Raw genomic sequence first — 26,813 nt, forward strand, 5'->3', positions numbered from 1 at the left:
GCACTGTCTGCTTTCCAGCAGTATATAGAACTGCCTGTGCCCAAATCGGTGGAAGGTCCTCTCTTTAGGTTTAAATCTCACTCTGAAGTGTTTTATAAAAATCAGTACAGTTTAATACTTCTCTATGATATCCAATATGGTGCTTCTGAGTGAGTGACTCAGTGATGGAGCATAATCTCGTTTTCTTCATATGTTGCGTATGGAGGACATCATACCGAGGCGTCACTGATGGAATACGTCTAAATCTAAGAGCCTCTTCACACGGCGTAAGCGCGCTGCTCATTTAGACACGTATACACGTGTCCGATCATGGCACTTCAAAACAGAGCCCATTGATTTCAATGGGAAGCGCACGTATATGCCGATGTACGCATGCTTCCCATTGAAATCAATGGGTTCTGTTTTGAAGCGCCACGCTCAGACACATGTATTATGTGTCTAAATGAGCGGCAAGCTTACGCCGTGTGAAGGGCCCCTAAGTCCTATAATAGCCAGACTGTGTCACTCTTCGTGGACACACACTACAGCTTACCCTATAAAGTCATCGGACATGTGAGAGACGCTTTAAATAATGACAGCCACATCGAATCAGGCAAGTCAATTTTATTAAGATTCTCAGGCAAGGCCAGACAAAAATATACATCTATTTCCTTTACTTCTGTAGAAACTGTTTACACCTGTTTGAACACTTACAACACTGCATAGTGTAACATAGCGCCCCCTACCTGTATTATACACAGTTCTCAACTCCATAGAAATAAAATTGAAAAAATCCTGAATACTGCAGCACATTGCTTTAGAAGCTTTTCCAGCTGTGTAACTGGTATAGCAGCTTCTATATCCTAATACAAGGACCCTTAATGCATGATTGGTTACCATCATTCCACATGGTAGCAGCACATTGTAGGATACTACGGTAGGTTTGCACATGTTAGTACATTCTGATTTCCAGACCAAATCCTACTGCCGGGCTTAGCTCTACTCTTCCTATTGTGCAGGCTGCGCTGTCTGGAGAACCTTGGCACATCACATTATTTGGGTTCTCAATACAGCGACACCTGGAAAATAGAAAAATGAAAAAAAAATTAAATACATTTTGCCTATGTGGAATAAATTTGAGAAGGGGATGTTCAGTGCCGGGTATTATCTGGCGTCATTGAGCTGTCTTGCCACAGTCAGGATTTCCTTGGCACCTTTGCTCAGTAATAGATCGGCAAGTTCTATTCCTAAATGTTCGGCGGAGTCCAAGGCTCTACGTGGCACACCAAGGGCTGTAATGCCGACATGCTGACCGTCATCGTTTGGTCCATCAACCTCCTGGAGGGGAAACAAAAACAAGTGGTGCTGAGTATTAGGCCGGCTGCACGTGGATGGATTTGGTCTGGGACAGCTCAACGAATGTCCAGTAAAGTTTTTGGACCGAATACTGAGCTGGGACCAGGAATCCCAACATCAGTCATCTACAGTATAATACTAGGAGTCCCTGTCACTGTCCTGAAACTACCAAATACAGTATGGGACAGTAGAGCCAAGGACAAGCAAGGATTCCTAGCATCAGACATGACTATGACGCTATTGTAAGGACACGACATCAATCTTTAATGCTGGATAACCCCTATAACGTCATGTCATGTATGCGTACAATACATAGAAGAGCAATATCCTTACACGTGCAGTATTGGTTTTCATGGGGATCGGTGGTCTCACCTCATTTGGGAACACAACATTTGTCTGCATAGTCTCCTTCAGGGAGTCCGACCCGTCCAGGCTGTATACAGCTCCAGTAAGATACAGCTAGGGGAATAAAGAGTGACAGTCAGAATCTCAATATAACTAGCAAGAAATAAAACAAGGAAATCAAAGAATATTACCTGAGAATCCTCGATCTTTGTGGATACGGCCACGGGCACACTGCAGCCGCCCTCCTAAAGAACAGAGCACAATGAGAAGAGCCCAGATTGTAGACACTTACAAGACACGACAAAGGGTTAAAACCTGGTCCTATGGACATTGGGGCTATGGGAATACAAACTTCCTTCAGAGGTTATAGAAGCAGTACCTAGGGGTGACATGATCAGAACCAGTGCCTGGCCCCCAGATTGCTCTGCATTTCCCCTTAACCGGGGTCTGGGTGCTGCTTCTAATCGGAACCAACCCAGAACCCCTCAGTGCAGCATCTAAAAAACCCCAGAGGACATAAAAAAAATAAAAATCCCCAGAGCACCCCTTTATCATAAGCTATCAATATCAGATAGATGGGGGTCCAACTCTTGGCCCTCAGATGTGGTGCTTGTATGAATGCCAGTCTCTTCAGTGTTTAGAGAGACCTCAACACTCTGATACTGATGGCCTATCCCAAGGACACTCCATAATACTGTATATACATCCTGGAAGACCCCTTTAACAGAACTTATAAAATATGTTACTTCATAAGAAAGGGGAGGATAAATCTCAGCAGCAGCCGCCAGACAGCTAATGCCCCTAGGAATGTGCCCCTGAGCTTAACTCCTTAAAGGGGTTGTCCCACAAAGTAAAGTGACAAGGACCAAGCCAGGCTGAATGTAGGAAGGGCTTGTGATAGTCGGCGTTCCTATTCCCATCAATGGGAGTACCAGAGATAGTTGAATGCCGTACTTCGGATATCTCCGCCAGTCCCACTGAAGTGAATGGAGGCGCCAGAATTCAGCCAGGAGAAGTGTGGAGCGAGCAAAATATTTCTTGCGGGAAGAGTTGTCCCTTATAATAAGGACATTTTCAGTAACACAATGTATATAGAAACTATTTGAGAGTGAAATGCAAAACTGAAATTCTTAAGATTTTTTCGGCATTCACTGATAAAAATAAAACGCAGTAACTTATTTTCCCCATTAACACTGCTGTGTGAGGTCTTGTTTTTGTGGGTAGGAGTAAAGTTGTTATTTTAGACAACCCCCCCTTCCTTATAAGCTCCTTATAAAGTCTTAGTGGTGGTCAAAAATGTCAGACTACACCAGTGAGATATCGGGCCTCATATCTATGACATGTCGGAGGATGTGACTGGTTCCCATCACTCACACATGACTTACCAGTCTCTTCATGAATGCCCGCTCGGCTACGCAGCGTAGTACAGTGTGCGGGTCCTGTAAGGCACTGACCATGCTCAGAATGTCCTGGTCTTTGGCTCTAACCTCTATGGCCAATGCACCCTAAAAAGGAGAACATGAGGGGACTCCAATCATTACACAGACCTAAAGCCAATAAGCGCGCACATGCATGATTGATTTGGAGCAGGTGACTGACCACTGTAAGTGACCCGTACTTTGGCAGGGGTTCTCCCTCAACACTGAAACAGAATAGTAAGACGTACACCACAAATACATACCTGACCCACCGCATACAGGCACTGCTCAGGGGACAGGATCTGTGGGGGGAGAAGACAATGAGCCCACAATTATGGAGAACGTCCCTATCTCTAATGTAATGCTGTACATGTCGTCTAATGTCAGGCTGCCATATGGGCTCCACATATAAAACGTGTATAGCACCACTGACGTACGTAACCATGGCGGTAGGAAAGCCAAATTATCAATGTATAGATGAGAAGGAACCTATTCCACAACTTACCTGATCAATTCGGTTCTCCCAGCCCATGCGGCGCAGACCAGCGGCAGCCAAAATAATGGCACTGAAATCATTCTGTTCATCCAACTTCTTCAAGCGAGTGTTTAAGTTACCCCTCTGAGGAGCGCAGAATTAAGGATGTCACAACTGGCACTCATAGGGAAGATGTAGGTGAAGTATAGTGTCTGACAGGCGATGCTCTAGGCAGGGCTGTGGAGTCAGGGCCAGTTTTGGATAGCGTTCCAAAAATTAAAATGTTTATTAGATTACTAGCATCTGCCCATGACTTCGTCTGTGGGTTGGTGTTGGCGCTGAGCCGCTTATATTTAGCCAATTGCTGTTGTGGATGATCCGCCTGCTCCCGCGTCTCGGCTCTGCTACATCGCAGCATATGCGCAGCATAATCAGTTGTATGTACATCTCTGCATATGGAGAGCGTACTCAGCTGTGCTACAGCGCTGCCTCAGCTCTGCTACATCTGGCCATTTGGATTAGAGGTGTGTTCTTATGTCAGTGTCTGAGCAGCTTCTGTGTTGGAAACGGCTGAATGGATGTTACAGAATTTTGTCACAGTTCGATCAGCCTGCTCTCCCGTTTCAGCTCTTCTACATCGCTGCATATGCGAAGGATACACAGCTGTATGTACATGTTTGCATATGGAGAGCCTATAGAGGTGTACTACAGCGCTGCCTAAACTCTGCTACATTGGGCAATTGTGATTACACGGGTTTGGTTATGTCACTGTCTGAGCAGCTTCTGTGTTACAAAGGGCTGAATGGATGTTGCTGAAATGTACTAAAGGTCTCCCCCCTCCCCCATCAGAGGCAGAACAACACATTCCCTGTAGTACTCACTGAAATTCTACACCCGATATACTCCTCTTGCCCACACACAGCCTGCATGTTCTGTAGTCTTATGATCTTCTATGAGACTTCATTTTCTTCAGCTTTCACTGTCCAGCTTCATCCTATATAGCTCCACCCACAAAATAGTGTGTAGCTCCGCCCACTGCCTAGCATGATCCTATCTGAGAATGGCTCAAGGACCTGTGATGATGTCATCACAGGTCCTGAACCTAAAATTCCTTCACTGTGGTCGTGTAGTGACATTATTTACCGGGATAAAAAGTAGCCTATGTTTTAATCGGGGTTCCTATCTATGTATGTGGCAAATTTCATGCAAATCCATTCAGCCGTTTTTGTGTGATTGATTAGTAGGATAGAATACATTTCTTAATATTGTATAATTAATTAGATGTCTAGTACTGCTTCTGTTTTTTAATCACTGCGGGCATGGACAAGGTTACAATAGGGCTTTTGGGGCTCTGAACTATTGGTTCATATGGATCCATCAATGCTTTAGTGCCCCAAGCAAACCTGACAGATTCCCTTTAATCCAGATGACGACCACCACCACTTCTCCCCCAACCAGAATATCAGACAAATCTTTCACACGCACCCAATTGGCAGAATATACATACAACACGGGTGCAGGTTTAAAAAGCAGAAAAAAAAATCCACACACATAAAATGCCAAATTTCCCATAGTGAAAAGGATACAATATCTTTAAACTGTAAATGCGGGTATCGCTTCTTCAGCTGAGCCGCTCTACGAAGAGAACTCGTCCCAATTGTACTAAAAACAATAAGAAAAAAAAAACATTAATATCTTATGTCATTACATAGAAAACTCTACTACGCCTAAATAAAATCTGTCTACTCTGACAACTGCAATTTTATTTCTCCAGCGTGTCAGTGATGGCGGTCATTCGCACATCCATAATATGGCCTCCAGACCGCCACAAATCAAGTCAATAAGGCTTAGACTACCATAGGGCTCTGTACCGAGAGTGGCTGCCTGCAACCATGAGGTCCTATGGCCATAATACTGAACTGCAGCTGCACTGTGGCCATACAGCAATCTTAGATTTTTGGAGCCTGCAAGACTGGGTCCCTTAGTATAGGTCAGCGATTCCAAAGAGGGGTGTGTTGGAAAGCCCCAAAGGGGGCTGCGACACTCTGGTTGGGAAGATGACAACATGCATTTATGCAACATTATCTACATCCTTAGGATGCTTTTTTTTTGTCCTTTAGTAAACATTTGGTAGGGGTACCCAGAGGAAAAAAACGTTTCCAGGGTTGGAATAAACTCGCATAGGTGATTGTATGAAGAAACTGCAGGATTTGGGTAAGCACCTCTCCACAGAAAACCAAGCACAGCTCCATATATTGTATAGTGGCTGTGCTTGGTATTTCAGCTCAGCCCCTTTCACTGGATTGGGACTCAGCTGTGAACAGGCCATGTGGCTGACATTACAACAGCTGATCTGTAGGGGTCCTGGAGTGTCAAACTCTGCTGATAGTCAGCTGATGACCTGTCTTAAGAATACGTCATCAACCCCTTTAAGGACTCACCCAAGTATCCTAACATAGACAACCTGGTTTTGTTTATGGTAGAATGATAATAAATCCTGTAACGTTACACAGGCCTGCAGTGGAATATCAACATCGTGATGAATAATTTATTTCCCTGCTCACTGTCAATTACATTTTGTGGTTTGGGTCTTTGAGGAAGCGGCAGGAAGATGCCCAAGCTGTAAAACTCCAATACGGTGGCTGCAGCGAGATGAGGTTTGACAACTGGAGTACCATGATCTCACCCAGGGCTGGACTATTCCCTGGGGTCAGAAAGGAACGCCTGACCCAAGTCAAAAACAAACTGCTTCCTCAAGTGCTCTAAAGTCGGCCATAACCTTAGATAACGGTGAGCCCATAGCTATCTCATATGACTCCTCCATACATATGCATGCTTGGGTGGGGATAGGGAGTCTGGGGGACCCCATACGTATCAGATGGTCGACCAAACCCATCGAAAGATATAATATCTAATGTGAACAACCACCCCAACTCAAAGCTCCTCTCACCTATTTGTGGGTAAACTCTCCAATGTATTTCCTACATTCTTTGGGTGAAAAACAACGGCATCGTACGGACTTTCACGCCTGGGGAAAAAAAAGAACATAAAACAATATGTCACAATGGGGAGGAAATAAAGAGCGCACAACCTGCAGAAATAAAGTCAATTATACATAATAGATAGCTACTGAGCAAAAGCTTGTTACTTCCTTCCAACCCCTCCATACATGTGTATATGCATAAGAGATAAGTCAGCCAATGCCAGGACACCACTGGTGGCAGCTTAAAGGGGTGTGCAGGATCACAAAACATGGCGGATTTCTTCTTACCAGGAAATGACATCACATCCATTGGTCACCTGACCATACTGTAGCTCAGTCCCATTCATTTTAATGGGACTAAGATGTAACATGTGGCTAACGGATATGAGGTCACTTCCTGGGCAGGATTAGAAAACATGGCTAACTTCTTCTGCCTCATATCCGTTAGCCACATGTTACATCTTAGTCCCATTAAAATGAATGGGACTGAGCTACAGTACGGTCAGGTGACCAATGGATGTGATGTAATTTCCTGGTAAGAAGAAATCCGCCATGTTTTCTGATCCTGAACGCCCCTTTAGGATTCTATTCACACGGCCAAGCTGAAGCTTGGGAATGTGTTTAATGAATCTATTGGGGTTTTTTTTGCATGGACCCATTCACCCCAATGGGGAAAATGGGGTCTGTGAAAACTTCAGTAGTCTCTAGCAGCGTGCAGAGCGGGTCTGGGTCTCCTACAGCTTATGATTGCCTGGAGATCATGTGATCACCAGGCCCAACAGCAATGGCGGCTCTTCCGCTTCCTGTATCTAGTACATAGTGCTCATTGAGTGCTGCGTAGAGTGATAAGCAGAAGACAGAAGTGGTAATAAACATCTTCTATATTCTCCTCCAGGTCCCTGCTGTTACATGAGGTGGTCCGACCTGTTCCTGTGAGATTATAGGGACTGTAAGCGTCACCATAAGGCCCGGCACCAAGCGCCATACATGTACAAAGAGAGTACAGAATAAAGGAAAGGCTCACTCACTTGCATACTGCTCCAATTGTGAAACCGGGAGGTAGAGAGGTCGGTAAATCCTTTAGGGAATGGACAACGAGGTCAACCCTGAAGAAGACAGACAAGACATTATACATGACATACAGATAGACTCTTCTCACAATGACCTCTAGCTCATAAGAAAAATTTGTTTTGTAATGCAAATTAATCCCAATGATGCATAATGACGTCCAATAGATTTTGGTCCCCTCCCCCCACACAGGTGCTGCCAGTCAAATAGGAAAAAAACCCTCTACACATAGACCTGGATTTGTGCACCTGAAATCTGAGACTGACGACTGCTATGGATTGTCACTGAATGTGAAATTGACACTATAAAGCCATCAGAACTGGACCCTTGGAAACAGACAGACACGTACAAGCTAATATATCTATGGAAAACATCCAATATGGACCACAGCTTACTCGTTTCTCTCCAGGGCATTCTCCAGCTCCTTTGTAAATAGACTTTTTTCGCCAATCTGTGAAAAGAGAAGAAGCGACAGATATAGGAGATCTCATCCGATCAAGCGACCCCTATGGGGACAGGTCTTCTCTCCTACTACCTAAAAAAAACACACTAAAATAGAGAAGCGCTTAACTTAAAGGGGTTGTAAAAGATTGGAAAACAGCGCCACACCTTTCCAAAGGTTGTGCATGGTATTGCAGCCCAGCCCCATTCACTTGAAAGCAACTGAACTGCGGTAACAGGGTACGGTGCCGTACTAGGGGCCTTCAGGCAGAGGTCAGGTAATTCAGGCGCACTTACCTTAGATAAAGCCGTATCTAATATTTTGTCTCCAGTTGTGGACATGGCAACTAGAAAAATGCAAAAAAAACAGGCAAAATAAGCACACGTAGTGACAAATCCACAACAGGCTACGGTGAAAGGTCATCATGGAGTTGACCCATTATTTTATAAATTGGGAATAACCCTTTAAAGGGGTTGTCCCGTTACGGACTCTTACCCCTACCATAGGACAGAGGATAATGTACTGAGCACTAAGGACCCCCCAGTAATCGGAGACTGATCCCCTGTCCTGCGCATAGGGAATAAGTGTCCATAACGGGATAACCCCTTTAAGCTCCGGTATGTACTTACCTATTTCAAAGTCAGCTTGGGGGAACTTGTTGGTGAGCTTCTCCACAACGCTGTCAGTCTGGATACGCGCCAGCTGGATACAGAGGGCAGAGATATTACACTAGGCAAATACATCTACTGGATAGGAATATCTATCATACACTGTTTACTAAGGGCAAATATTATACTAAGAAGCTGGCATAAAGTCTATAGCAGTATGATCACATGTAATAATCACTGACGGAGGGAATAAAACGATACCCCTTATTAAAGGGATAGTCCAGTAACTTTAAGTGACCTCCTATGCACCTCCATTCATTCTCTATGGGACTGTGCTGAGCACCAGCCCTCCCATAGCAATGAATGAGAGCAGAACCAGCCACACTGTCCTTATGGGAGTGCAAGAGATCACCATACTCCTCAGCGCTGAGACCCCCACCAATTTAGTAATTATCTACTGTATGGTACATAGAGGATACAGTGTAAAGGGGAAGTTTTAACATATTACAAAGGAAATAGGGACAAATATGGAAATAGAGGACTAATTTTATTTAACAGTCTGGTGCGGTCTATCTCACCTGGCTTTTCCGTGTACCAACTCGTATGACATTTCTTCGTTCCTGCAAGAAAAACAAGACACATGATCCAAGACTCATAGATACAATATGGATAGCAGAAGAATATTCTAGATACATCGCTCTAGTGATTGACTCCACAGAGTTACGGCAGCCATAACTATTCATTGAACCCAGCAGAGCTGGCCGACTTATCTGCTGGTATGGAGGTGTCCGGCATCTCCCCAGACTTGGTAGAGACAAGCTGACAAAGTAACAGCCTTCTCCCCGCTGAACACATGCATGCTCGGCCAAGCTTAGTGTGCATGTGTAGGGGATATCAGGAGCTATTAGGAATAATTGTAGGACAGAAATTGACTGTAGATCTCAACCAGGCCATACACTTTCAATGGCTGCCAGACAGAGCTATACCTATAGCTCTGGAAACATATATTACATTACAATCCCCCAGCCCTTGGCATTACCTGCAGATTCCTAGTCTCCATTTCCCACCGTCTTCTGGTCGGCTCTCCCCTACACGTGAGTCTTCTCTAAGTGGCAGACCTAACCACAGCGACGGTTACTAAGATCTGTGAGGGACAATGTGGTCCCGCTGATAAAATAAAGTCAGGGGGTGGGATAGATATGACACTAGGACCCCACCCCGCTGGATACTCCAACCTGGAAGTATGTTATCAGCGGGGCTCAGGAGGGACTGAAATGTCTCTGAAGCAAAGCTAAATGCGTGTGGCAGACATCTTATCTGGGCACAGAAGGGAGACTCCCCTGCGAGTGCTGAGCTGCAGAAATGAGCGCTCTGTCCCATCCGACCCCTATATACCAAACTGATGTATATAAAAAGATATAGGGTACATACAGCTGGTGACCGCTCTGCAGCTTCTTACCATTTCTTAAGAAACACATTTACTGGTCATAATAATAATGGAGACGTTACAGAGTATAGGGTCTTATACTGAGAGCCCATGTGCCATGTCACACTGTTAAAGGGGTTATATACTGATGACCTGTCCCGGATAGCCGATCGGTGGAAGTCCGTCACCCAATCAGTGGAGGTCTGTCACCCTGCAAGGTCCCCCATACTGTATAGTGTCTGTGCTTTCTACTACAACTCAGCCCCATTCATTTCACTCACAGGTCAGGTGATGAATGAATCCAATGTCACTGCCCTGTGATCTGTGGGGGTCACAGCTATCAGACCCCCACTGATCAGAGATTCATGACCTTTCCTAATTATAGGGCATCGATACGTATCTTCTAGAAAACCTCTTTAGGTCTGAGACCACATGTTACAGAATATCCTGAGCAGCTGCTGCTATGTTGCAACAAACCCTTGTCCCCTTACTGACAGGATAGGGAATAAGTGTCAGATCACTGGGGGGCTCCTGCAATAAGGACGGGGGACCAAAGTCCCACTAAAGCCTCAATGTGGAAGGAGCTCCAGCGCACGTGTGTGACCATTCACTACTATAGGGCTGGACTGTAATCTGTGTCAATGCCCGCAGCCCTATAGTAGTGAATAGAGCACTGGTTACACAAGGGCACTGGCAGTCAGAACTCCCCCTTATTCTTCTGATTGCTGGGGGTCACAGCGCTCTGACACTTATTCCTTCTCCTTGGATATAAGTGTATCCCTATAACTTACATGTGCGCACAATTTGTCTTCTATTTGCACAGGAGCTGCCTGATCATTTCGGGCATCGAGTCCAAAATTGCCAAATTTTATCACATGACAAAGACAGCAATGGCGAACCTAATGTGTGGCAACGCGCGGAGGCGTAATATGGGCCCCAGTGTAAAATCTGTACCAGGTTCACCAACTAGAATGTATCGCTAGTTGCATTTGTTTCCTCATATTGGAAGGAGACAACTTTTTGGGTCCTTGGGCCAAGTGCACCCCTTTAAGTTACACCTCCGTCAATATGAATGTGTTGAGAGTTGCGTCACATAACACAATGCAAAAATCCAAGAACCACAACGCAAGATCGTAGCATGGTGCGGCCATCATTCCTCCTGTGACGGGCTAGGGCTGCACGGTGACTTTGGCCGCCACCAAATATCACGCTGTCACCCTGCAACTCCTTGACGAACATAAGGGGAGACACATTTGTAACCCTGCGGGTGACGCAGCCTCTGATATGACTGGACACCATGTGACTCTATTCCTTTACATAAGTGAAGTAGCCACAAGGCAACATGGCGGTCTTTGGTAGTCACAGCCAAAGTCTCCAGGTAGCCCAGGCACTATAAGGGTTAATGGAGTCTCTTTAAGACTTCACTGTCGCCATTATTGGTTGCAGGTTACATGTCGCACGTAACTTGGCCATAATCAGTTGTGCAACTTTGTGTCACCCGGCAGTCACGTGGTATTACTATGGCCGGTGTCAGCCCGGGGCGCACATAATCCGCACAGGTTCACACGAGGCCACGCCCTCTGACAGGACGGGAGCCAATCACGAGCAAGCTTCAAACTCCCGCAGAAAACTTCTCAGGTTCCCCGCTCCGGGTCACTCACCATGATGTCTCCTCAGGCGGGCACTAGGCTGCTCGGGGCTCGGCTGTAGTGAGGTGCAGGACGGGGACCGGTCATCCGGCATAGTACACAGCCGGTACCGGCGCCTCTACAACCACAAGCTGCAACCTACTCCAGTGTGCAGAGGGCGCCTGCGACGTCACTTCCGCCCTCAAGCTGTCAAATTTTTTTTTTTTAAACTTTATCAACTAATTTTGTTAATACAGTTTGCATTCATTCTATTTGGGCAAGTACTAGATCTATATGAAGTAGATGAATGTAGACAGCCTGCCCTGTGAGGAGGAGTTTCATATACTATATGTATACGGGGATATATACCACGTGATTAGTACTTCATGGTTTGAGGGTGAATTCAGACAGTGCAGTTAATACTGCATGCGTTTTTGTGTCGTTTATTATTTTTTTTATTGTAGAAGTGAATCGTGTTCAATAAATGTCTCACCTGAAAAAGAGAACAAAAAAGTCTGAATACTAAAACACAGTAAAAAAACAAAAACACAAATAACAAAAATGCAATAATCCTATAAACATATTAGGCCGCCATACACATCAGCGAATGGGTCGGGAGAGCAGCCCAGACATATAAAAATAAAACGTATAGAGTTTGCTCAAAATAGCGAATATTTAGCAGAATTTAGATGACCAATAACCAAAAATGTTTGTTGAATTTTTATTTATTTTTTTGCAGAAAAGTCAGACATCTCCAATAGATATTTGTGGCATTTTTATAACCGGTCGTCGGCTAAAAGCAGTTATTTCGGCTGTCTACGATCTATGGCCGGATGCGTGACGGCTGTTTATAAAACACGTTTTAATGGCGGCCGAGGAGGCGCCTGATTTATGAGGAGGCGCACGCACTGAAATCTATGCCAGCTCAGAGACGCTCTAGATTTTGAGGTATCATTCACACCAGTTTTCTGCCCAAAGTTTTTTTTGTAACTCTTGATTAAAAAGTCACTTTTTAACACTTAAAAATTAGAACAGAAGATCAAGAAATCTCTCCTCCGATTTTGATGGGACGTTCATGACCATTTTTTGACATTCTGGAGATAAGGGCCCGATTGTTGGGGGCCCAGACCAGCGCTCCATTGATTTCTATTGGCTGAGATTACAGCACCGGCAGCCCTATAGAAGTGAATGGAGCACCTGGTCATACTAGTGTAATGTAATCCTCACAAGGAGGATTTGGGGGGGACTTTCGGTCTCCTGATCACTGGGGGATCTGGTGTTTGGGCTCACAGTGATTGGACACTTATCCCCTGTCTTGTGGATAGGACATAACTGTCCATAACCCTCTTAAAGGGGTTGTCCACAATATACAATTTTCAGCAAGGAGGCTGAGGAAGTTGAAAAATATAAAAAAAAACAAAAAACACCATACTAACCAGTCTGGTCCTGCGGCTCTCGGGGTTTCTTCAAGTGGAAGTCCTCAGCAGCCTAAGGAAAGGAATCAGGATGTCACTCACCTTATTTCACCTGTGACATCCCGTGTCTTTTCCTTAGGCCGTTGAGGCCACTGATTGAGAAGACGACTTCCAATGGAAGAAGCTACGGGAGCAGCAAAACTGGCCCTCAGTGGGAGAACCGGGGTCACATCGGTATGTGCGGTCTTGTTTGTTTGTTTCCATGGCCTCCTTGTAAAAAGTTGTATATCCTGGACAACCCCTTTAACCCATGGTGTCTATCATAATGATATTTGTATGATCGTGGTGTATGATAGACACCATGCTAGCACTTAAGGGTTAAGTGTATGGCCATCTGTAGGACGCTTTCACACACCTGAGGTACAAAACGATCCTGAAAAATGCTCCGTTGTATATCCAATAGATTCCCATTTTCACGGATCCCTTGTAGATTACAGTCTATTGCGGGATCGGTGAAAATGGCTAAAAATAGGATAGACTGATAAAGAACACCATCAGAATAACTGGTCATGTGAATAGAGCTTTAGGTACAGGGTAAGTGGCAGTAACCCTTTAAATGTGAGTGGGTGGGCTCCCCAATCACCTGGTGAATGCATACACCTGAGGACTATGCGCACCTCCTGAGGAGAGAGGCACAATGTACCTGCGCTTCTCAGACAGAGCTAGATATGAGAACCTGCACCTATCGACTGCCCTGGAGGACTGGGACATGGCGGAGGAGATGAAGCAGTGTATGACCATTGACCAGTACTCCATTGGTAAGGCTTGATAGGGGACATTCGCTTGTTCAGTTTTGTTTTTTTTTTTTTTTTGTTTTTTTTTTGGGGGGGGGGGCAGTTTTTAAAGCCAAAGTCAGAAGAGGATTGCAAAAAGAGTAGGATTAGCCCCTGGCCTCTATACTGCTCTCCCATTATGGTCCACACCTGGTTTTGGCTTCAAAAACTACATCAAGGAAACCTGAATGTGTAAATCCTATCCTACTATTATAAATGTGAAAGTTTGTGTCTTTATTACGGATAAACGGATATGAATGAAATTTGGCACATAGTTTGTAACCTTGATTAAAACATAGGCTACTTTTTATCCCAGTAAATGACATGGATGCACAAGTGTTATGAATTTATGTTCACATACTATATTACACTGCTCCAGCAGCAGCTTATCTCAGGTTCTGATAAAGCCAGGTCTGTTATCTCTCTATGTAAATACTTTGCTAACCCTCAGTCTATTGTATACATGCATTTGCATATTATCTGATCTGCTCCAGGCAACATGCTGACACACTGGATGGGAAAACTCCTTTAATCCAAATAGGCAGCTTGCTACTTTTAAACATGTTGGGAAAAAGTCTAATTTGTTGCAAAATTCTAAAACCACGAGAGCTATGAAGGAAGCAAGAAGTCACAGAGTTCTCCTCAAGCGGAGCTGAGGGGGATCATCGGCGCCAGACAGTTGCCAGAGCAGGTGGATTATCAACACCAACACACTCGTTCTATGGCATCCCAGCGAGCTGCTGAGTTGTCGGAACAATCACAGGCATGGTGTGAGGAACAAGTTCAGCAGCAGGTCAGCTTAAGAGCTGTCGAAACGCAAGAGCAGCCAAACCATTGCCGGTAGCAATCTGCTGAATATAGGTGGATCATCGACGCCAACAACACTCAGAGTAAGTTGCGGGCAGAGGCTAGTGCACCCATAAAAAAGGGTAACCAGTATCTGCGTGTAGTTACTGTCACCCTGCTGGAAGGTGTAGGTCCAGTGACAACTGTAACAGAAAAAACTACACGTGGTTTTGTTTCGGTTCCTTAAACTTACAGGTGAAATGTTTAATTAATGATTCAACTATAAAATAAAAAACTGCATCAAAACAGCGTGTAGATTAGCTGCTCTGTGTACATGCGTTCCAAGGATGCTGTTGCACATGATTTTATTTTTTTATTTTTTTCGGGGGATAATTTTAAAACGGTTTGGGTTTGTTTTTTGTTACAATGGTTTGTAGAGGAACATGGTAAAGAATTTACCACAGGGAAATGTAACGGTATATGACCCTGGCCTTAAAAAATATATATTTTGCTTAGTGATCTAGCGCCATCATATTCTGCAGCGCTTTACAGATCTTGTCAATACTATCCCAAGTAGGAAGTTTAGATTGTGTACCTTATACGTGGACATATAGATTCAATTTTTATTTTTATTTGTAAAAATTGCTGCAAAAAAAGCCAGAATATTGGCACCTGTGAATACAGCAAAACGTACAAGCCTCAGGTACAGGTGCATTATGTAACGGCATACTCTGGTAAAGTTTGGGGCAGATAGAGCTGCATTAAAGCTTCAGGCACGTATAGGAGTAACGTATTATGGCTCTGTGTTCATGAGGCTTGGTCACACAAATTCATGTTGAGCAACTCTAGGCCCCATGCACGTTGGCAGATACTGTCCAGAAAGTCCAAACCATATATTGTCCATTTTTCCTGGACTGGATGTGAATGCAGAGTTCAGGACTACTTGCATCACAGTGACCTATGCAGCTAGGAGTCCCTTCTTCCTCTCTCTCTGGGGCCTCTTGCAGACGACCGTGGCCATGTTTAGTATATTATCCATGTTTTGCCTGGATAGCACCCTGACCCGTTAATTTCTATGGGCCTGTACACATGACCATGAATTACACGGTCATGTGTGTGGGCTACAAAATCTAGAACAGGTCCTATTCCTGACCTATTTTGTGGCCCTGCTTCCGTGGCCCCTATTTATTTAATGCAACCGGCCTTAGTGTACATAGTACGAGAACTGCAACAAGGCAGACCACTATGACGCAAGCAGTCCCAGTCTCCTGACTGAGTTCAGACTAGCAAAATACGGTCCTTATATTTCCAGTCCATGTTCTTCAATGTTCAAGAAGCGATCGGGTGGAAGCTTTCTCCTATTATAAAAGAAGACACCGGAGGAGCAGGGGCCTCCTATCTGCGTCCATTGTTCTGTTACCGCTAATGTCTAATCTGAGTGTCAGCCCTAAGAAGTTAAATCATAGACCTCAACCGTAATTGCATTTCCTTTCTATATCCCGTAAGGAGCTGAAGACAAAGTGGACCACTCCTCTTTAAACAGACAAGACAGTGTGGAGGATTCACCATGCAAATCAGAGGAAGGATCTCCACAGGGTAAGTAGAGCCGCTTTATCTATAGAGTTGTGTACAATGACATTATTATAAAATTATGTATAACAGGCATGGAACTCCACCAGCGCCCTACTTTGTGTTGATGTCTGCACCGTTCTAGTATACGGTTGTTCTTTTACTTTTTCCTTCTAGAAAGCACTTTCCGTCCCACCCTATGGCTCGTTGTGGACCCAAATATTGTAATTCCATACCCTGAGGTATCTACACCCCCACCACCCGAGCCTCAAGTGACCCCTTCCAACATAACCTTCAATCCAAAATGCAAGATCCGGTCTAGCGTAGACGATTCTGATGAGGAAGCTTTAACGTCCAGCAGTGAAATGGTAAAACAACTTGTATGAGAGGTCGTATTGCCTGTAATGGCAGAAGAGTCTTCAAATGTGGGGCTTGACTTGTGGGGGGAATTTAGTAATGCTGCTGTGCCCGACACTTGCATAATGGTGGCACATCTTGGGCATGTAATATACCAGCCGCTTTTTGCCCTCTCTACACTTTAAGGCCCGTTGCAGATGACCGTGGCCGTGGTCCGTGTGCTATCTGTGTATTTCACGGATAGCACACTGACCTATTCTTTTCTATGGGCCCATAAACACAACTGTCACACGACTTTGAATTTCACGGTCCCATGTGCAGGCTGACACTCTGGGCCGCATAATGTAGAGCAGGTCCTATTGCTGTCCTATTTTGTGGCCAGTGCTTCCGTGGCTCCTATTCATTTAATGAAAGGGGCCGCGGACGCATGGCCTGTGCACAGGTGGCTTACGCGGAATATCCTTGTGCCAACTGTGTTTTTAATTCACAGCAGGCCAATTGTAACACGGTCGTCAGCAACCGGCCTAAGAAATGTGGTGGTGAGGAATCTTGGTGAGCCAGGGTAAGAGTACTTTGCCCTGCCGGACTTCTTATAATCCAGGCCAGAAAACTCCGCTCACTGGAGTAGATTTTAGCCCTTGTGCACAGGACCTCCTGAGGTGCACCAGAATTGTTATTAGGCCGGAGCCTCTTAATATTTCTGATGATATTTGCACTATCTGGGGAATGGAATAAGACTTGTATTTCCCAAGCCAGTCTTAATAAATCCCCTCTGCGTATGTTGTCCCCTTAGCACATGCACACTTGGGTTCTTCATCATTCCAGTCTCTCTTTCATGTCTACTTTCTTTCCCCCAGTATACAGAAGACGACCACTGCTTTATCCCCAGCACTCCTTCCCCTCGCCTACAAAGAGCAGCCGGTCAGGTGAAGTACAAGAAGTGTCCAGTACAGAAATCTCCTCCATATGAGCTGTGGCCTCGACCTCCTATCAATTACTGCAACTTGATATCACTGGCTCTGCGGAATAGCAAGGAAGGCAGTCTGAATGTGCAACAGATTTACAGCTTTGTCAGGTAAATCTATGGAAACTATACATTTACTTGTGCATTCATAGCAGCTTCTAATTAATGTAGGTTGCATAGGTAAGATGGTAACGTTGACCCCTCTGAGTATATTTGAGAGTGGCCTTGCGAAAGGTTCGTGTACACTGGGTTTTGGCCAATCTCTATTGAAGTGCCACTGGCAGATCCAGCCATATTGGGTTAGATCTGACGTGTATATGATGGTCATACATGTAAGATTAACAGATGCTACTAAAATAACTGGATGTGCCAGTGATCTGCAGATACATCTCATTTGTATGGTCGATATCTGCTGTCTTGCCCAGGGTCACAGCCCCATACACAGACTTGTGAAAAAAATACAAAAACTTTCTTGGTATTGGGCCATAGAAAGAGTCATCTGTTAGCCATGAAAAACATGTCTAGCACACTGACCGTACACATTGTTGTATGTGAATGGGGCCTGAGGTTGAGGCAGCATATTGCGGAAACACGACTATTTTTTATTTTTTTATTTTTTTTTTCTTTTGCTGCAGTTTTTTGAGCCAAGGACAGGAGCGGCTTGAAAAAGAAATGTAAAAAATAAAGTAAGCTTCTGTTAAATTCACTACTGACTTATGCTCAAAAAAACGCAGCAAAACCTGCAACGAAAAATGTTGCGTTTTTGCAACGTGGGCCTCAGCCTTACTCTATTAGGGTGCATTCACACTGAGTAAACGCTAGCTTATTCTGAACGTAAAACACGTTCAGAATAAGCGGCGTCTAAAGCAGCTCCATTCATTTCTATGGGAGCGGGGATATGAGCGCTCCCCATAGAAATGAATGGGCTGCTTCTTTCACTCCGTGCAGTCCCATTGAAGTGAATGGGGAGTGCCGGCGTGTACGCTCCGGCATGAGCAGAGCTTGCCGTATACGCCGGCACTCCCCATTCACTTCAATGGGACTGCACGGAGTGAAAGAAGCAGCCCATTCATTTCTATGGGGAGCGCTCGTATCCCCGCTCCCATAGAAATGAATGGAGCTGCTTTAGACGCCGCTTATTCTGAACGTGTTTTACGTTCAGAATAAGCTAGCGTTTACTCAGTGTGAATTCACCCTTACTGTGAGTGATACATGAGCTGGGAGCAAGCCACAACATGGTGGCTTCCATAGTCGTACATCCTGACAGCTCTCTCACTGCTCCTGCACCATCACTGCAGAATTATTCCCACCCCCTCCCTATGATGGTATATAAGATAAGATAAGTTAAGATAATCCTTTAATAGTCCCATAGCGGATGGGTGGTTAAATATATGATGTAATATGTAGTAATTTGGTTTGTTCTTCTCTTGTCAGGGAGCATTTCCCATTCTTCCGGGTTGCACCAGATGGCTGGAAGAACACTATCCGGCACAACCTCTGCTTCAGCAGCAGTTTTGAGAAGAGCGCAGGTTGGGTCTGTGCCGATGGACACCGACGTTCTTGTCTGTGGAAACTAACCCGACAAGGGAGGAGGAAGTTCAGAACAGAAATGCATTCCCTGTCCGATGAGCTGCTGCGGGTGTTACGTAGAAGTATGTACAAACCAGGTAATTGTGTACAACGCCACGGCCATTCTAGAAACAGTGTATGAGCGATCTACTTCACCGAAGGTCACCTCTACATTGATGCCTATAAGGCGGTTCCATATACACATGCACACTCGGTTTTCACTCCATTTTCTTGTGTAGTATTTCCACTGTAAGTTGCGGCGGAGATCAGATATCTGCCATGGAATTTCTTTCAAGTGAATGGCTGACTTTTCAGGAATAAAATACAACCTATAACTCCTTGTCAGCTACAGTGAAGAATATCGTGAGAATACGGGATAATTATTAACTAATCTTTTCTTCATTTTCTAGCACTGATGGAATTGATATTTGGGATGTGACGTTCCTGCCCTCGCCTCTTGTCTTGGCTGCACTTTCTTTGGATTTCCTTCTACAATGAGCTGCACCTAATAACATAAGGAATGAGTTATGGGAGTTCTCAGTTGTTTTTTGCCACTTTAATGTTGCACTTTGTTTAATTTATGTTTATTATTAAAGGGTTTTGAAATGCACTATAAAGGGAGAAAAAGAACGTGATATAAACGAACAGAAGGCACGCGGGCCTAGCCGATATACAAAAGGCCAGGGGAGAACCCACCCACCGTTTCAAGACACAATACACTAGTAAGAGTGCAAGGGTCTAAGTATAGGGAATCTTAAAACTAGCATTTTCAGATACAGTGTTGGCCAAAGGTATTGGCCCCCCTGCAATTCTGTCAGATAATCCTCAGTTTCTTCCAGAAAATGATTGCAATCACAAACTCTTTGGTAATATCTTCATTTATTTTGCTTGCAATGAAAAAAACACAGAAGAGAATGGGGAAAAAAAAAAAAGTGAAATCATTGATCATTTTACACAAAACTCCAAAAATGGGCCGGACAAAAGTATTGGCCCCCTCAGCCTAATACTTGGTAGCACAACCTTTAGACACAATAACTGCGCACAACCGCTTCCAGTAACCAGCAATGAGTTTCTTACAAGGCTCTGCTGGAATTTTAGACCATTCTTCTTTGGCAAACTGCTCCAGGTCTCCCCTGAGATGTGAAGGGGGCCTTCTCCAAACTGCCATCAAGAGATCTCTCCTCCCCCACAGGTGTTCTATGGGATTCAGGGCTGGACTCATTGCTGCCACTTTACAAGTCTCCAGTGCTTTCTCTCACCACCATTTTCTAGTGCTGACCTGAAGTGTGTTTTTGGCCAGTTCATGATCAGTGGTCCTCCAGATCATTACGCTTCCCTTCATCTGCCCCCAGTTTAATTGCCCCCTTAATTTGCTTTTCAGTTTAATGTCCCCCCTTTATCTGCCCCCAGTTCCTCCCTCTTGCTCACACATGCTTTCTCTTCTATCCTCCTTACCTTCCATCAGTCTCCTCCCAGCAGCTTCTGTGTAACACTGCACTGTCCCGTAGTATCTAAAATTGCTCCACCCACACAAGAGTCCGACATGGTCATGATGTTACCAAAGGTCCTTTGGCTCACTAGGTTTTAGCATCTACCGTTACCCTACCCTTTATCCTTTACCCTACCCTAACAAAGTTTAAGAGCAAAACACTTCAGGGGCATAGCGGGACAAACCGTAAGCTATCTGGGACGGCTGGACAGCAGTGTAATATCGGGACTGTCCCGATTGGGACGGTTGAGAGTTTTGCGTTACGTATCATAAGGGTAGGGATGACTATACAATATATTGTTAAGCACTGTATAGAGATCGATTTCCCTAGAGATAATAGGGGGGGGGGTATATATATGTGCACCTGATTCACTTAGAGGTTGGAAGCTCTTGATATTCAGGCACTGTGCGAGTTAGGTGCTGCCATAGCAAACACCAGTGATGGATTACACAGGAAGTCCAATTTGGACTGTATACTTCTGTGCCATATATGAGGACTTAAAGGGGTTGTCTGGGATAATTTGAAATCCCTACACTTATCTACACCCTCCTACGTTCTAAATAACATTATTAATTTAAAAAAATGTATATTTACTCATATCCCTGGGTCATGTGACCACCCCAGGGACTTTTTCTGATTATCCGGTGACAATCCGTTTCTGAAAACGGATCGTCACTACTACTACCTCAAACCCCTGCCATCCACTCCATTATACTTACTATCTATGGCTTCCCTGTACTGGCGGGGTGAGCGCTCTTCTCCAAGCAGTGTGCGTGTACTGCTGCTGGAAAATCACCTCTACTGCGTGTTCCTGCATGCACAGAAGTACTTGGTGGCTCATCATTGGAGAAGAAGCGCACACAGAGACAGCGCAGGAGGAGGGGCCATCTCACAGGAAGAAGCATGCAGGCTAAGTGTATAATATGGGTCGGGGGTTGGGCTGACTATGTAGGGAAGGGCGGTATAGCTAGAGAGACAGGGAGGGGGTGTATGGAAGGGGGGAGTTAGGAAGGAGGGAGGAGTAAGCAAGTTACATAGTAGAAAGCAGAAGGATGTAAATAATATAATAATACATTTTATTTATATAGCGCCAACGTATTCCGCAGCACTGTACAATTTATAGGGTTCAGATACAGACTAACATAACAAAGAACGTCATTTCACACAATGGGACTGAGGGCCCTGCTCAAAAGAGCTTACAATCTATGAGGTAGAGGGGGTGACACAAGAGGTAGCAGGGGCGGCATTGCTTATACAGTGTTCAGACAATTTTGTGCATTAGGAATTGTGATAGGCTTGTCTGAAAAGATGTGTCTTTAGTTTGCGTTTGAAACTGTAGAAGTTGGGAGTTAATCTGATTGTCCGGGGTAGAGCATTCCAGAGAAGTGGTGCAGCTCGGGAGAAGTATTGTATACGAGCGTGGGAGGTTCTGCTAATAGAGGATGTAAGTGTTAGATCATTGAGTGAGCGGAGAGCACGGATTGGGCGGTAGACAGAGATGAGGGAAGAAATGTAGGGAGGTGCGGCATTATGGAGCGCCTTGTGGATGAGAGTGATAACTTTATATTGTATTCTATAATGAATAGGCAGCCAATGTAGTGACTGGCACAGACCGGAGGCATCGCTGTAGCGTCTAGCCTGATAGATGAGCCTGGCCGCTGCATTCAGAATAGATTGTAGAGGGGAGAGTTTAGTGAGGGGAAGACCGATTAGTAAGGAGTTACAGTAGTCAAGGCGAGAATGAATCAGAGAGACAATAAGTGTCTTTAGTGTATCTCTGGTGAGGAAAGGGTGTATTCTGGAAATGTTTTTGAGGTGGAGGTGACATGAACGTGCGAGTGATTCAATATGAGGGGTGAAGGAAAGGTCTGCGTCAAATATGACCCCGAGGCAGCGGGCATGCTGCCTAGGAGTTATAGTAAGGCCTGAGACTGCAATGGATATATCAGGGACAGATCTGTTAGATGGTGGAAAAAGTAGTAGTTCAGTCTTAGAGAGATTTAGTTTCAGATAGAGCGAGGACATGATATTAGAGACAGCAGAGAGACAGTCACTGGTGTTCTGTATGAGTGCAGGGGTGATGTCACGGGAAGATGTGTATAATTGGGTGTCATCAGCATAAAGATGGTAACTGAAGCCAAATCTGGCGATGGTTTGTCCAATGGGGGCTGTGTAGAGAGAAAAGAGCAGGGGGCCGAGGACCGAGCCCTGAGGAACCCCAACAGCAAGGGAAAGAGGGGAGGAAACAGAGCCCGCGAATGATACACTGAAAGTGCAGTCTGAGAGATAAGAGGAGAACCAGGAGAGCGCAGTGTCATTGAGGCCGACTGAGCGGAGCATAGTGAGGAGAAGTTGATGGTCAACAGTGTCAAAAGCTGCAGAGAGGTCCAGAAGAATAAGAAGAGAGAAGTCACCATTGGATTTAGCCTTTAGTAGATCGAGACTTTTGTGAGAGCTGTTTCAGTAGAGTGCAGAGCGCGGAAACCAGATTGTAAGGGGTCAAGCAGAGAGATAACGGATTAACCGAGAATAAACCAGATGTTCCAAAAGTTTAGAGATGAAGGGGAGGTTAGAGACGGGTCGATAGTTAGCAGCACAGGATGGGTCCAGGGAGGGTTTTTTCAATAGCGGGGTTATAACAGCATGCTTGAAGGAGGATGGGAAGATTCCAGAAGAGAGAGAGAGGTTAAAGATTTTAGTAAGGTAAGTAGTGACAGCAGGGGACAGAGATTGGAGAAGGTGTGAGGGGAAGGGGTCACTACTGCAGGTTGTGGGGCGAGATGAAGAAAGTAGCTGGGAGACTTCCTCTTCTGTAACAGGTTCAAAAGGTGAGAATGGACAGTCTGAAGTGCGGCTGGTGAGGGGATCAGTACTATCGTAGGTGGTGGGATCAATGCCAACTGGGGCTTGGGCAGTAATTACCAGACGGATCTTATCAATTTTATCATGGAAATACATGGCCAGGTCATCAGCACTAAGGTCTGTGAATGGCGTCTGTACCTTGGGTGTGAGTAAGGAGTGAAAGGTTTCAAAAAGCCTTTTAGGGTTGCTGGAGAGAGAAGAGATGAGGGGGGTGAAATAGTCTTGCTTGGCGAGGTAAAGGGCAGAGCTATATGTTTTAAGCATAAACTTGAAGTGGAGGAAATCTGCAGGTGAGCGTGATTTTCTCCAGAGACGTTCGGCACACCTAGAGCACCGCTGAAGAAATCGTGTCTGTGGCGTGTGCGAGGGTTGCTGCCTCCTATGTGGGACTTTACGAGTGGAGGGGGGAGCAACCTCATCCAATGCATTTTTGAGGGTTTCATTGTAAACAAAAGCAGGAGACACCAGGGGCCCACAGACACCCACAAATAACTCGAAACATGCTAATAAGTATATGGTTACATTTAATAGCACTAATAGACACCTTTTAAAGAAAACATCTTTTTTCTCGGAAAACCCCTTTAAAGGGGTTGTCTGGAACATAGTTATTGATCTTCACTTCGCTGGTGACATCACATCCATTGCTTACATGGCCGTGCTGCAGTTCAAATGAATGTGACTGAGCTGCGATACCAAGTAGGATTATGTTCAGTGTATTTGCCATATTCATTGGAAGGTATACGAAGGCATTTATTACCATAGGCTGCCTCTGGATAGAATAGTAGGTCGTCCACATCGCTCACCAACAGGGAATCTGCTACAGTATTCCCTGTTAGTAAGAGATCGCACATACAGCTGAAGGCTGTCAGTGTAGGCCAATATCTGTGCGACCACGGCCTACACTGACGTAAGTCTGGCCACTCTTCATGGGACTTCAGGTAAGTATAATTGTGTGTGTGAGGGGGGGATACTGTGGAGCATGTAATACTGTGTGGGAGGGAATTTGTTCAGTTTTTTTTTTTTTTTTTTTTTTAAATCTACATTTCAGCCCTCCAATGGTCTGAGGGACAATGAACTGGCCCCTGTTTCCTGTTTAAAAAGTTTGAGGCACCCTAATCTATACCATGTATACGGTAGCTGTGACGTCATGTTATGTGCAGCAAGATGTTCCCAGATCACACAATCAGTGTATATTACTATTGTGATGACTCGGCCTGAATGATAATTGTATTACATGGCGTCTGCTGATAAACCGGTTTACCCATTCACTGCCCATGTATTGAATTGCCTTTAAAAGAATGAAAACTGGTTTTTAGTGTTGTAAGATGTGAGTGGAAGTACAACCCAGATCAGCAGGAAATCTTGTGGATGGAAATTCTGCAACACAGCCGGGATGTGGGCATGTATAAGTATATAGTCACTGCTGCTTAGTCCCATGGAAGAATACAGAGGTGATCTTTTCTGGAAGCAAAAGATCTGAAATCTGCAGGAACTGCTGAATGGAGTTCTATTATTATTAATACTACTACTACTATTACTATTATTAGTACTACCACTACTACTATTACTGCTGCTACTACTACTATCACTACTACTATTATTATTAATACTACTACTATTAGTACTACTACCACTATTACTGCAGCTACTACTATTACTACTGATACTACCACTATTACTGCTGCTACTACTATTATCACTACTACTGTTATTATTAATACTACTACTATTAGTACTACTACCACTATTACTGCAGCTACTACTATTACTACTGATACTACCACTATTACTGCTGCTACTACTATTATCACTACTACTGTTATTATTAATACTACTACTATTAGTACTACTACCACTATTACTGCAGCTACTACTATTACTACTGATACTACCACTATTACTGCTGCTACTACTATTATCACTACTACTGTTATTATTAATACTACTACTATTAGTACTACTACCACTATTACTGCAGCTACTACTATTACTACTGATACTACCACTATTACTGCTGCTACTACTATTATCACTACTACTGTTGCTACTATTACTACTACTACCACTAATTACTACTATTATTACTACTACTACTACCACTGCTATTACTATTACTGCTATTACTACCACTACAATTACTATTACTACTAGAGATGAATGAGTACTATTCAAAACTGCCGTTTCGAATAGCACGCTCCCATAGGTATGAATGGACGTAGCCAGGGCTGGTGTCCGTCTGCTTAACCCCCTCATTCCTATGGGAGCGTGTTATTTGAAATGGCAGTTTCTCATTTCTCATGAGCAGTACTCGCTCATCTCTAATTACTACTACTAATATTATTATTACTACTACCACCACTACTATTACCACTGCTATTACTACTATTATTACTACTACTACTACTGCTATTATTATTACCACTACTACTATTACTACCACCACCACTACTGACACTGCTATTACTACTATTACTACTACCACTGCTATTACCACTACTATTACTACTACTCTTACTACTACTAGTACTATTACTACTGAAGCAGCGCCTACATTTCCTGACTTTTTATTCTAAAATATAGGAAAGACACATGCATAGACTATTATTTAGAGCATATAATGCCCAGCCGTGCAGAGCAGCTGTGTGAGGATTCCCTGCAGGGGGCCTAAGTAGAGATTCAACTTCAGCATGCGGGATTCCTCCAGAGCTGCGCTCTCTCCATACAGTGGGGCCATGACAAAACAAGTCTGCATTTCCTATAATGATAGAAAATAGTTTTGGGTTTTTTTTTTGTACAAATTAAAACATTGCACAATGATTGTAGATAATGAAGGCAGAGTGTGATCAGTATAGGTACATGGGTGTCAGTCAGGGCAGGCAGAGATAAATGAGTACAGACACAGAAGTATCAGTCAGGGCAGGCAGAGTTCAATCAGTTTGGGGACACAGGTATCAGTCAGGACAGGAAGAGTCAGTAGGGGTACACAGATAAGTCATGGCAGCCAATGATTAGTAGAGCTAGTACACAGTCTTGATCAATCTATCATAATGTGATCGTCACAGTGACCTACACATTATTCCTCGCACATAAAATTATGACGATCACTATATTGTGCCATCACTTGTGTATAATCAGGAGTCTGACCTCTTAGACCCTCACTAGTGCTGAGAATGAAGGGGCCACAGCTACGAGTTTCCCTTGCACTTTAGGGTCCATTCACACGGAGGAATTTGGTGCTGA

At 44.4% G+C, this 26,813-nt stretch overlaps 2 protein-coding genes across 2 annotated transcripts; one reads left to right on the forward strand and one right to left on the reverse strand.

Annotated features, from left to right (window-relative positions):
- Positions 1-595: 595 nt before the first annotated feature.
- HMBS (hydroxymethylbilane synthase) lies at positions 596-11,915 on the reverse strand. The gene is made up of 14 exons (XM_075278810.1): positions 11,762-11,915; positions 9,253-9,294; positions 8,696-8,768; positions 8,363-8,412; positions 8,020-8,075; positions 7,585-7,662; positions 6,524-6,601; positions 5,160-5,235; positions 3,604-3,717; positions 3,362-3,400; positions 3,066-3,185; positions 1,872-1,925; positions 1,708-1,794; positions 596-1,317 (listed from the first exon to the last, which is right to left on the reverse strand). Exons 1-14 carry the CDS (start codon positions 11,762-11,764, stop codon positions 1,144-1,146), a joined length of 1,044 nt encoding a protein of 347 aa, XP_075134911.1. The 5' UTR covers positions 11,765-11,915; the 3' UTR covers positions 596-1,143.
- A 1,925-nt stretch (positions 11,916-13,840) lies between these two features.
- On the forward strand, positions 13,841-19,660 carry FOXR1 (forkhead box R1). The gene is made up of 6 exons (XM_075278812.1): positions 13,841-13,961; positions 16,269-16,358; positions 16,509-16,699; positions 17,546-17,763; positions 19,087-19,319; positions 19,632-19,660. The coding sequence occupies exons 1-6, from the start codon at positions 13,841-13,843 to the stop codon at positions 19,658-19,660; spliced, it is 882 nt and encodes a 293-aa protein (XP_075134913.1).
- Positions 19,661-26,813: the final 7,153 nt, after the last annotated feature.

The sequence above is a fragment of the Leptodactylus fuscus genome, chromosome 6 (assembly GCF_031893055.1).
Source record: "Leptodactylus fuscus isolate aLepFus1 chromosome 6, aLepFus1.hap2, whole genome shotgun sequence".
NCBI lineage: Eukaryota > Metazoa > Chordata > Amphibia > Anura > Leptodactylidae > Leptodactylus > Leptodactylus fuscus.